General features: G+C 38.0%; 1 protein-coding gene across 1 annotated transcript in view; it reads right to left on the bottom strand.

The window, feature by feature from the left end:
- Window positions 1–12,188, bottom strand: part of cacna1ea (calcium channel, voltage-dependent, R type, alpha 1E subunit a) — a gene marked incomplete at its 5' end in the record, with an annotated part of 148,361 nt that overhangs the window by 31,211 nt on the left and 104,962 nt on the right. Inside the window, 9 exons of the mRNA XM_084086491.1 lie at window positions 1,389–1,480; window positions 1,567–1,634; window positions 2,146–2,263; window positions 3,123–3,192; window positions 4,881–5,012; window positions 5,147–5,259; window positions 6,295–6,407; window positions 6,504–6,713; window positions 6,901–6,990. Of these exons, the coding sequence (XP_083942617.1) occupies window positions 1,389–1,480; window positions 1,567–1,634; window positions 2,146–2,263; window positions 3,123–3,192; window positions 4,881–5,012; window positions 5,147–5,259; window positions 6,295–6,407; window positions 6,504–6,713; window positions 6,901–6,990 (1,006 nt within the window). The remainder of the gene's footprint in view (window positions 1–1,388; window positions 1,481–1,566; window positions 1,635–2,145; window positions 2,264–3,122; window positions 3,193–4,880; window positions 5,013–5,146; window positions 5,260–6,294; window positions 6,408–6,503; window positions 6,714–6,900; window positions 6,991–12,188) is intronic.

The following is a 12,188-nucleotide window of genomic DNA, read 5'->3' on the forward strand; positions in this document are numbered from 1 at the left end:
TCCTCAAATTCGGAAGTGAGAGCCCAACTAGAGTTTGTTTGCCGGCTGGTATAGCGTGTGTATGTTGTTGTCATGGCCGAAGCAGCAACGAAACCGAAGAAGGCAAAGGTTTTGTCAGAGAAGACTAGGAAGAGAAAAAGGGAGAGTGACAAAATCAAAGGCCGGACGAGGATCAATATTGGTCCAGCGTTCGCTCGCTGGCGTGAGCTAAAGGAGGAGGAGGGGTGCCCGACCGATGCTGACTTGGCCGTCATGCTGTTGGACTAGTAAGTATATTGCTTGCATACTATCTCTAGTTTTTCGAATTTGTTGTGTGCCTGGCTATGTTATAGTGTTTTATGACGAAGCCCCTTTTTTTAGGACAAAAAAAAAAAGTCAGAAGTAAGCCTATGTCTAAACGGCATTCTTGCAAGTAAATAATACATGATTGACGGACAAAATCATCTTTTAGGCTAACTAGCCTAATGACTGCAGGCTGATAGTCATGTTTGTTTATTTATTTTTCTGGTGAAAGTGTCTTGCCTCAGGCTATAATGCAAATAGATTTTTCAACTTTGCAAATTCATCTATGGTAGCTTGATATAATATTGACGATATATGGCTATTACCTACCACACAAACATTGAATTGAATTAGCATATCCATTCTGTAAAACAGTAGCCAACAGGCTACTATAATGACGCTGGATTGTAAACGTGAGCTACGCAATCTTTTGGCGTTTGAAAAAAATAAAACCCATGAAATTATATTCATATGACATGCTGAAATATATGCCACTGTACCTGGGATGAAGACATTTCACACGCAACGCAGGCAGTCTGCCCAAGACGTGAGAACTCCTTCTGCAGAGTTCGGGGGTATCGGCTTGTCAACAAATGCACGTGTATCCCCTGGTGTAACCATGACAGATTTTACGACAGTAGTAGAAGACAATACTGTTTCCCAACTGTAGGGGGACCCCGAGAGCAAAACTTACATGGTGTTGCTTTAAGCAGAAATTTGCATCCCACCATTGAATCAATTCTGTTCAGTCTAGCTTGGGTTTTGCCACATTTTAGTTCAACGACTGTGTAACATTTGATTTGAAGGGTACAGAGCGAAAGAGATATTTGTAGAAGCAAAGACTTCAACTGTTTACATATTCTAGCAAAAGTAAAGTAATGTCCCTGTAGAGTCAAACTAGCATGTTCATCTAAGTAAACTTGGCCAGGTACTGCAGCTGGAAAGTCCTACAGGTATACTTTGGCAGACGTGCCAATTTAATCGCTGAAACCACACTAAAAAACATCCCAGACACAAGACTAGTGTTAGTATGTTAGTTAGTTGGTATATTAGCATCTCTGTGAGAGGGCAAATGCAGCAGGCAAGGGTATACTTGGTTCACTTACTCTGAGCACATGAAAGAGGACATGGGCCCAACCTCCTTGGCTTTCTGCAGGGCATGTTTCTGATTAAACGCCGCTTCCTCCTCCTCTTCATCCTTTGGAATAGCAAGGCGTTATTCATTATTCAACAGCCTAACAAATCCTTTAACATATTAAGCTAAAAGAACCGTGCTGGATATACCTTTGTGAGCTCCTGGGCATTGGCCAAATTGTCAACAGCGATAGCCAAGAAGACGTTGAGTAGTGTATCTGACCATTTTATCAAGGATTTTGACTCAAAACAATGAGTTATGCAGAAATAACCACCAAAACTAAGAATAACACATTCAAACCAGCAAATTACAATACCAGCACAGACTTTAAAGTCAACATGCACTAATCTTGGTTGGAAAGTTCAAGAAAATAAGTAAAAAGCAGAGGAAGTTACGTTTTGATGAAAGACTATGAAGTTGTAGTTATGCCTCATGCACAGTAAGAACAGGAATGTGTATTAAGAAAGTTAACAACCAAATTTTGATTTCATGTATAGACTTCAGTGAAACCCTGAAGAACATCAAATGATTTTTTTCAAGGATAACCCCCCCAGAAAGCGCAAGTGAAACAGCTCTGAAACTGTTCAAATGAATCACAGCCACATCTTCATATTTTCAAAGATTTTACATTTGTGCACTGGAAAATGAGTACATTCAATACTGTATATGCCATATACCAGATAGGATATACCTGTATAGAGAATAGAGAAAGAATAAATGAAGGATACAATTTCCAAACAAAGTCAGAACAATGAAGTAGACAGATGACCACATCCCCGACTTCACTCCACCTTGAGACCGGATGCCATTGTACATGACTTCATTCCAGTCCTCGCCAGTGAGAATCTAGAAACACTGTGAACTTATTCCAGGCCCACATGGAATCTGTGCCCGAGTAACTCAACAGAGATCTCCTCATATTTTCACACAATAGGAAGAGTAAAATTCAACAAATTCTTCCCCGTGCATGTTTGTTTATGAAATATTTGGTTTCACTTTATTTTGATGGTCCCTTTAACACATTCTGTTGACTATAAGTAACGTTGCACCTACATGTCTACTAACTCTCATTAGAGTATTAGTAGAGTATTAGTCGACTGGTAGGGTTAGGGTTAGAATAAGTTGACATGTATTTGTAAAGTTACTTATAGTCAGTAGAATGTCTGTTGGGGGACCATCACAATGATGAGTTAGCAGATATTAAGCAGACAGTCTACTAACACTCTAATGAGAGTTAGTTGACATGTAGTTGATAAGTTACTTATAGTCAACAGTATGCTCAAAAGGGACCATCAAAATAAAGTGTTACCAAATATTTTGGTTAATTTGATAAACCTTTCAGCTACCAATAAGTGTAGTTCCAAAAACATATTTTACCGCTTTTAGGTCCATTCGTCAGAATAACACTTATTTTCCTACAAAATTGCCACAGAAACAAAATCAACACATTTTGTTTAAGCCTACTACTATCTAAATTTCAGGGTGTTTTTTTTTCTATGCTGGACTGCTGTAAATTTATGCATTTTCATCATTAATAAAGGGATGACAGATTCTGTTTTGCGACTAAGTATGTTTTTGTTCTTGCTCTGATCCAAATTTCCTGTTTATCTGTGCAATTAAATCTTGGTCTAATTAATTAGTCTTCCTTCTAAGCCACTTCCGGAGTCATGCATTATACTCAGATTACAACTGGATGGAATCTTACTTGAAACACTGTCATGATGGCTGCTGGAAAAGTGTCAAAATTAGTTGGTGTATAGTCTTCAAAAATGAACCTGTGGAGAGAAAAAAAAAGAAAGAAAGAAAATGTGACATCTGTGTGCGAGCCATTTTATTCAATATGTGTCTGACCAAGTTACTGAATTATAGATTATTTGCTTTTCGCCAACTGGAGAACCTGATCTTTTATCTATTGTCTTGCTACACCTGTCACACAGGGTTATGGTTCCACTTTAAACACTACTTTTTAGCATGAAATTTGTTGTCATGTTTAATATGGTGGACTGAACACAAAGCAGGCTCAGGATTTTATATTGTTATTGCATATGACATAAAAGGGCAGCTCATAACTAGGGATGTGCCTGTAGCAAATACCTTATTCGGAAAGGCACAGATAATGGCTTCAAAATTCTAATAAAGAATTTTACCGAATAATAGGAAAAATATTCGGCAGACACAGTCACTGCTCGTGTTTGCTAGATAACAGGTGAGCCAGTGGATAGCGCGATGTTATACATAAACCACTAAATCACTACGCCATAATGAGTGTGAAGTGAATGTGTGTAAACTCTATGAATGAAATGAACACAGCGTGATCGCAAATCAATTAGCCACAGGCCCGGGGTGGGTAATCGGGAGAATCGGGAGAATTCCCGGTGGGCCGCTTCACTTTTGGGCGGGTCGAGGATTTATTATTTATTTTTTTTCACATTTGTCACGGCAGGCCAGGAGGTATGGAAGCTTGTTTCCACCACAGAATAAAACATTTTAAAAGATAATTGCGACTTTTTATCTCACAATTGCGAGTTTACATCTCGCAATTCTGACTTTATTTCTCAGAATTGTGTGAAATAAAGTATAAAGTCAGAATTGCGAGATATAAAGTCAGAATTGCGTGAAATAAAGTCGCAATTGCGTGAAATAAAGTCAGAATTGAAAGATATAAAGTCAGAATTGCGTGAAATAAAGTCGCAATTGCATGTTATAAAGTCAGAATTGAAAGATATAAAGTCAGAATTGCGTGAAATAAAGTTGCAATTGCTTCTTATAAAGTCTAAGTGAATTATTAGGCTATTTAACCTTTACATTATTTGTTGAACCATGGTATTAATACAAACTACACAATAGTAAGAGCTGAACTTTTGCTTCATTTATCCAATTTGGAAAAAGTGCTAATTTGGAATTCCACCATGGAAAAAGTGGGCCGGTCTTGGGCCTGAAACTCCCGGGCTGAAAAGCGGCCCCACTCCGGCCCTGATTAGCCATGTTGCCGTCTCTACACGTCTATTTATTAATCAGGATAGGGAAAGTTTCCCAAGGCGGGTCGCCCAAAGCACAACCGCGATACATGTCGGAGCACTGCCTACGAGACTATAGGCTCTGACTATTAGAAGATATTTAAAGAAAGGTTATAATTATAATTAAGAAAATAATTATTTTATTAGTTATACAAGGTATGTTTGTTAAATGATAACTATGAAGAGAACAGAATTACAATTAAAACAGGCTTCTCAAGTAATTTTACGGACTTATGGTTAAAGCCCCGCCCGCTTCCGGTTTTAATCTATTACAGATACAAATAATTTTGAGATTGTTACAGATACAAAAACAGATATGGATTTTGGCTCCGCTGCACAGCTCTACTCAAAACTACAGGTGTAGCATTCAGATATTTTTATACAAAAATCCAAATTTAAAACTATGTCAACAGGGGTTGTCTGTGCTCAGACTGGTGGGATATTACCTTCCACCAAAGACCTGCATGCCCAGAAGTGCAAAGACCACAATGAAGAGGAAAAGCAGGAAGAGCAAACTGATAATGGACTTCATGGAGTTCATCAGAGACACAACCAGGTTCCTCAGGGATGCCCAGTACCTTAACAACACATAAATGCAGCATCTCAAGTTCAACATGGGGACATCCAGAACTGAGCAAAGCCAATAAACAGATTATTGCCTCTGGAAGAGGCAAACAAACCCAAAGGGCTGTCCAGGCAAGCTTGCACTTACTTGGTGACCTTGAAAATTCTCAACAACCGCAAGGCACGCAGAACGCTGATCCCAAAGGATGTGCCAGGTCTGAAGAAGCCCCAGAGCACCTCAAAAATGCTGCCTACTATCACCTGGAAGGAAATCAGGAATTACACCTCTTCGAACATGTCCATGACATCTAAAAATACTATCTAAAGGTGCAGTCACATTAGCAAAATTTCTTCAAAATTTCACAGGAAAAAAGGTCCATTGTCTGTTGTCAATAATGTAGCGATGTATGGAGCACAACTCACACAGAAGTCACTTTCAAAACAAGATGCCTCCTGATCATGAGTTCATGCGATGATTCTGTGTGATCAACCTGAACCCGTTGCAAAGCTACAAGGGGAAATCTTTCGCCCTCATGTAAAATTCCTGATCGCACGGATTACTATTGAAATTCACCTGCCCAACAATGATAAATGTGACCACACCTTAAACACTCATTTATATTCTACTCTCTCAATTTGTTATATACATACACACATATTTTGTTTAGCAAATTAATTCAATATCAATTCATCAGATATTTATTTATTTAATTGTTGGTTACATTCAATAAAGTCAAGACCTCTGATGTGGGCCAAAGTCACCATACAGACATTTAAATAATTAAATAATTGACCAATTAAATGATTGACTTAAAACCAGCTACTTTTCATGTTAAATTAACTGACTGAATGTTAGATGATATTTGATCACACAAGTTTCATAGTTTTAAAACAGTAAACTGTAATGGGATATGTATTCATGGAAAGGGCCAGCTACAAATGTTCTGATTAAAAAAAAAGATTAGCCAACAGAGAATCATTATATATTAAGTGGCACAGTCCAGAACTAAAACTGAATTTTAATTCGTTTTTAAGCAACATATTGATATTCAGTGCTGGGTCCTCCAATTTACATAGAAATTAGAGATGGGTTCATAGTGCCCAGAGTGTTAAAAGATCAAATAAGATCTACAGTTTCATCTGCTCTTATTTCTTTGCATGTCTTTTATGTTTCTTGATAATAAAAAAAATGTTTTGAACACTAATTTTAGGAGTCACCACCTTCCCACACTTGCCCTGTTGTGCCATCTTCGTTTCAAAGAAGATTATGGGAAGGAAGACAGAAAATACACTTACCCCACAATCAAAGCAGTTGAAGGATGAGTGGAAATAGAGTCTGGGCCCGAGTCCATACATCTTCAGAAACATCTCAGTAAGAAACAGACCCAGAAACAGGAATTCTGCATAGTCTGCAATAGAAAGGAACCACTTTAAGGTTATGACTTTTGATCATGTATGACAGCATACGCATAGCATGAAAAGTTTCATTTTGGTTGTGGTCTTACAGAGAAGACTAGACAACCACTGAGGCTGTTTGTGATGTACGATGGCTACACAGAGAGTGTTGAGGGCCACCAGACCCAGAACAATCCAGTAGAAGGTGTGAGTCTTCACCATACGCCGAATGGAGATCCGTAGCATGCGTTCTTTCCGTTGGAAATAGGATGTTGGTCCTCGTTTAGCACTGCGTATGCTGACTCTGTTCAATGGCATCCCTGATGAACAAAACAAATTAAAACCACTTTTGTATACTTCTTGAATTAATTAGGATATGATTTCAGTTCTATGTGAATTTAATCTGAATACACATACTGACACACAGGTAAATATGCACCGTATTTTGATGGTCAGGGCATCATTTAGACAGGATATGAGGTTGAGTTGGGGGAGGAAGCCACTCACCTACAGACGAGATGTCAGCATACTGTTCCTCTGGAGCTCTCCGAACATCATCCACCCCTCTTCTCTTTATGGTGGTGGCTCTTTTTAGCACTGAGAATAGAAGTATCAAATAATTTATATTTTATTATCTTTTAATATTAAATAGTCATTTTACTCTAAACTAAATAAATTAACAAATTAATAAATCAAACCTCTAATAAATAAAAGCATATTGACAGTCGTATGATTTGCATTTCTGTCATCTGCAAAAGTCAAATGTTTCTTTCACAACGTTTCTGCAAAAGTCTAAAGACTTTTAATATAAAGAACTATACTGTGTGAGAAAAAGTCTGATTATTATAAAGAAACCATGTTGTCTGGAAAATGTAATGGACTTTTATATTATTATTGTATTGAAGCCAAAGCAAACTACTAAAATATTATCTAAAACTTGCCAAACAGGTGAGCATTTCACAAATCTGAGTTAGAGTATTCCAAACATTTATAATGATAAAATATTTTTTCGACATCAACATGAAATAACTTACAGGGGACCTATTATTTCCCTTTTCACAAGATGTAATGTAAGTCTCTGGTGTCCCCAGAATGTGTCTGTGAAGTTTCAGCTCAAAATACCCAAAGGATAACATATTATAGCTTGTCAATTTTGCCCCTATTTGGGTGTGAGCAAAAACATGCCGTTTTTGTGTGTCCCTTTAAATGCAAATGAGCTGCTGGTCCTGGCCCCCTTTCCAGAAGAGGGTGGATCCTTTGCAGCTCGTGCTACAGATACTCCATCAACAACAAAACTGGAAAATGTCACACGGCCAAAATGTCTTACATGTTCGAACAGGAGTCGGACACTGATAGTTACAACAATAAGTAACAAATAAGTTACAACTTTTACAATGCAACTGGATGTTTCTGCAAGGTTAGTGGATACATTTATGTAGTTGTTGTGGAGTTAAAGGGCACCTATTATGACTCTTTTCACAAGATGTAAAATAAGTCTCTGATGTCCCCAGAGTATGTATGTGAAGTTTTAGCTCAAAATACCCAACAGATAATTTTTTACAGCATGTTAAAATTGTAATTTTTTAGGGCTCAGAAAAACGCGCCGTTTTAGTGTGTGCCCTTTAAATGCAAATTAACTGCTGCTGGATGGCACAGGGGGCGGAGCCTCACAAGCTCGCACTTCAGTCAGGACAATCTCATCTGATAATATCAGAACAGAAACTCTCAGTTGCGGTTAGGGTTGCCAACCGTTCCGTATAATACGGAATCGTTCCGTATTTGACACATAAAAGTCTTGTTCCGTATTGAACTGATACGGAACGCACTTTGTTCCGTATTTTTGAGAATCAATTCAGTGCAGTGAAAAAAAACCCCGACGGTGCGGTAGATACTAATTTCTCCCCCGGATTGTCTATGATCAGCGTAGCGTTTTTAACATCTTGGAACATCATCAGAGAATGCCCTTTTAATTGGTCGTTTCAGTCATTGTGAGTCGTCAGTCACGATGACGACAAGTGACAACAGCGGGAAATGTAAAAATGACTTCCTCCGAGCAGCCGGCGAAAAAGAAAAGAACACAAAAATATAGAATTGAATGGGAAAATGACTACCCATGGCTGGAATGCGTGAGGGACAATGAATACACGGCCGAGCGATGTCACGGTTCCTTGTCCGTCAGACGTCTCCAGCTGATATGGTAGGCTATGTAATTTTAAAACTCAAATTAGTTCATAAGAAAGTGATTATATTAAAAGAGATAGTACAGGTTTAGCCTAACATTGTAAAGAAATCAAAAAAGTACACATGGAAAAAATAGCTGCACAATGTGCTTAGTCTGGAGGTTTATTTATTTCTGTGAGATTTTCCATGTGCATACAGGTGTTGTATTGCTTGAATGCAGTATTTGAGTGCAATATTTTAGATTTTCTTTATTAGCTTTTTTATTTATGTTTTTATATTATTGTTTTGCACTGGAAAGAAAGTTAACTATAATGGAAGTATAATCTAATTAAATTAAAAATATATTTTTTTGCACTGGAAAGAACATTCTAGAAGTCTAATTCTATTGAATAAGTTTGCACAAGGCTACAGAAGTTTTGAATGTTAGATGTTGTATTTGTTTAAGTTAAAAATAAAATGTATTATAAACTAAACAAATCCATGGTTCATTGTTGGCAAAATGATCATGATAGGCTTTATATTTCACATCTATCTTATGTGGTTCAGTCTTGTATATTGATTAGGCCTACTTTGCTATTCTATAGGCCTATAAGTTGTATTATAATATGCTACAATGTATTAAATATATTTATCTAAATATATCAATTAGTTTCCACAATATTCACCAGAAGTCATCATTTCAGGAGTTATTTTAAAAAAAATTATTCCTTGGGGGGCGTGTCCGGGGGCGTGTCACGGGGCGTGTCCCCCCGTTCCTTATTTTCATTTCAGAGAGTTGGCAACCCTAGTTGCGGTGTTCATTTCGACTCGGAGTCGGACAATAATGCCCACAGAGCCAGAGAATATATGCTGTATGGAGATAGAACAGGTAGAGTTTAGTTTAATTATGGTTATAACTTATTTGTCATTTGTCATCTGCTAGCCTGCTGTAGCATACCCCGTCCGAATGATGACCAAAATACTGATGATGAGTTCAGTGAAGTTTATTGTACATCACACAAAAGATGAGCGTTAGTTTTACTCTAGAGAATCACTGTAAGAGCTGAATAAACACAGTATAAGAAGTGAGCATTAAAGTTTTATCCATAAACTCTCTCTCTCTCCCTTTCATTATCAACAACATACACAGCGAAGTACACAAAACAACTAACAGTAAACAAATATAAACACACCTTTTCAGTGGGTGCTAAATAAACTGGTAAACCTTATATCCGTAAAACGACTCGATGAGCTGTCATAAAGTGCGCGCTCTCACTTTCATTTCTGCCGTGATCAGTAACGTTAGTCCTGTCGCTCTGAAGACCGTAAGCTGGATCACGAACAGTACAGATCCATCCTCGAGTAACAAAGGGAGTAAATGAAGACTGCTATGTTCATTCTTACATCCAACAACAAAACACCTCAATCGCTTAGGAGACATTCTTGTCTACAGCTGCTCAAGCGTCGAAACAATGGCGGACTCTGTGTCCAGCTCACTCAGGGCGGGTCTAGGCTCAAACTGAAGTGTCACTCAACAGTCGTGGGAGGGGCCTGTGCAATTCTACGTCACATTGCACCGAATCTGAGAACAGCTCATTCTGAGACAGTGCTTATGATTTATGGAGATTGTAAAAAAAACACTGGGTGGATTTTTATCATTCTAGGGTGGTTTTGCTCACACACTGCCAACACACATTTATGTTCAAACACCATGTAAAAATGAATTTTGCATAATAGGTGCCCTTTAACTGATTCAACTTTTTATTTTGGTGCAGATATTGTATATCTCCAGCTGCTACAGTGAGGAAACAGAAATGGCGGACTGCTGAGGCTCACTCAGGGCGGGATCTATGCTAATAGGGCAGATCGTCACCAGTCAGGGGCGGGGCTTCTGGAACCACTCGTTTGGAGAGACTGTTTATAATTTATGTGGATTATTAAAAAAGGAGTAGGTGGACTTTTACACTTATAGGCACAGTGGACACACATCTGTCTTCAAACACCTTATAAAAGTGAATTTTGCATAATAATTAAACTGCAAATAAAGCCACTTGTTATATTTTGCTGTTGTCAAGGCAACAATGAAATAAATACGCATCCCTGCAATTACATTTTATTTTTTAAACTCTCTTCAGAATGCTATCTGGATACCTATTGCTGTCAAACCCCATATACAAGGGCCAGAATAGGTCTCAGCCTCTCCTGACCCTCTAAAAAGGTTTTTCCATATAGGTGCAAGTTATTTTTTAGACAATTGTCCTTAATGGTATGATGGGACTATTACACTTACAGTAGAACAGCAGGGGCATTGAAATAGGAATTCACCATGGTAACTGCCTGTTTTCCATTCAAACAGCCTCTGGGAAGCTGTCAATCACCATTTAATAATAAAAAAAACACCTTTGTTTGATTCTGGGGAAAATCCGTCAACTTATACAACTTATACAGTTTCTTGGGTTACACTTTATTTTAAGGTGTCAGTATTACAGTGTAATTATACATTTAAGTACTGAGTAATAACAATTAGAGATGCACCGATTGATCGGCTGGTGACCGGAATTGGCCGATTTTCACGTGATCGGCCGTGACCGGTGACCGGCCGGTCAGTCTGACAAATGCCGATTTTATGCCGGTCAAATGCACTCGGGCGGCGCATGATTAACATCGCGCAACATCAGCATCACACGTGCACACGGTACACACATGTAGAAAACCTCGTGAATTACGTCCGTTCAGACCGCAAGCGCGTATTTTTTTCCGGCGTGCATGTTAATCAATGAGTGCATTCACAACGGGAGCAGGAGCAGCGCGTGAGCGTCAAGCAGGAGCGTTGCGAGCAGTGAAGCGCGTGTTTCGGCGCCGAGTCCATTTGCTGCACTGCTCACGCTCAATTAAAGGGAAAGCACACTTTTGATGGACAAAATAGCCTAAATAGGGTTTCACCAAAAAAGTGCCCAAAATGCACAGACTTTGCGTGTTTTAACAAGAACTGGAGTAGGCTATGTCAGAAAAGAAAACGAAGACTAATATTTATAGAAAATGTACCCATTTAAACTTGTTTTATTATTCAGTTTGTACAAGTGATTGCAATAGGCCTGTGTGTGTGTGCTTTGAGTAATATCTTTATACTGCAAGGCTATATTATTTTATTTTTTATTTATATATTATTTTATTGCTATTCCCTGTTTTCATACAGACGTTTAGTTTGTTAAATACATATATCAAAAAATATTGGATATTGAATGTGAAAAGGAAATGGTTCTTCCATAACACTGCACTTTAGATGTGTGTGAACTATGCAAATTGTAAAATGTTCTATTACAGAAAAGATATAAAATAAATATTTGTGTGTGCTGTAAAGTGGTTAGAAAAAATGAAATCGGAATCGGCTAAAATCGGTATCGGCAGGTCACACTTAATGAAAAATCGGAAATCGGAATCGGCCCAGAAAATTGTAATCGGTGCATCTCTAATAACAATTAACTACATGTACTTACTACAGGGTTAGGATTAGGATGAGGGTTTGGTTTAGGGTTAATTGCATGTAATTATGCAAAATGTATAGTTATTACTACAGTAATTACATGTAACATATGTAACAATGACACTGTTGAATATATAATCCCTGTGCTGTT

This window comes from Abramis brama, assembly GCF_963993115.1.
Source record: "Abramis brama genome assembly, chromosome: 16".
NCBI lineage: Eukaryota > Metazoa > Chordata > Actinopteri > Cypriniformes > Leuciscidae > Abramis > Abramis brama.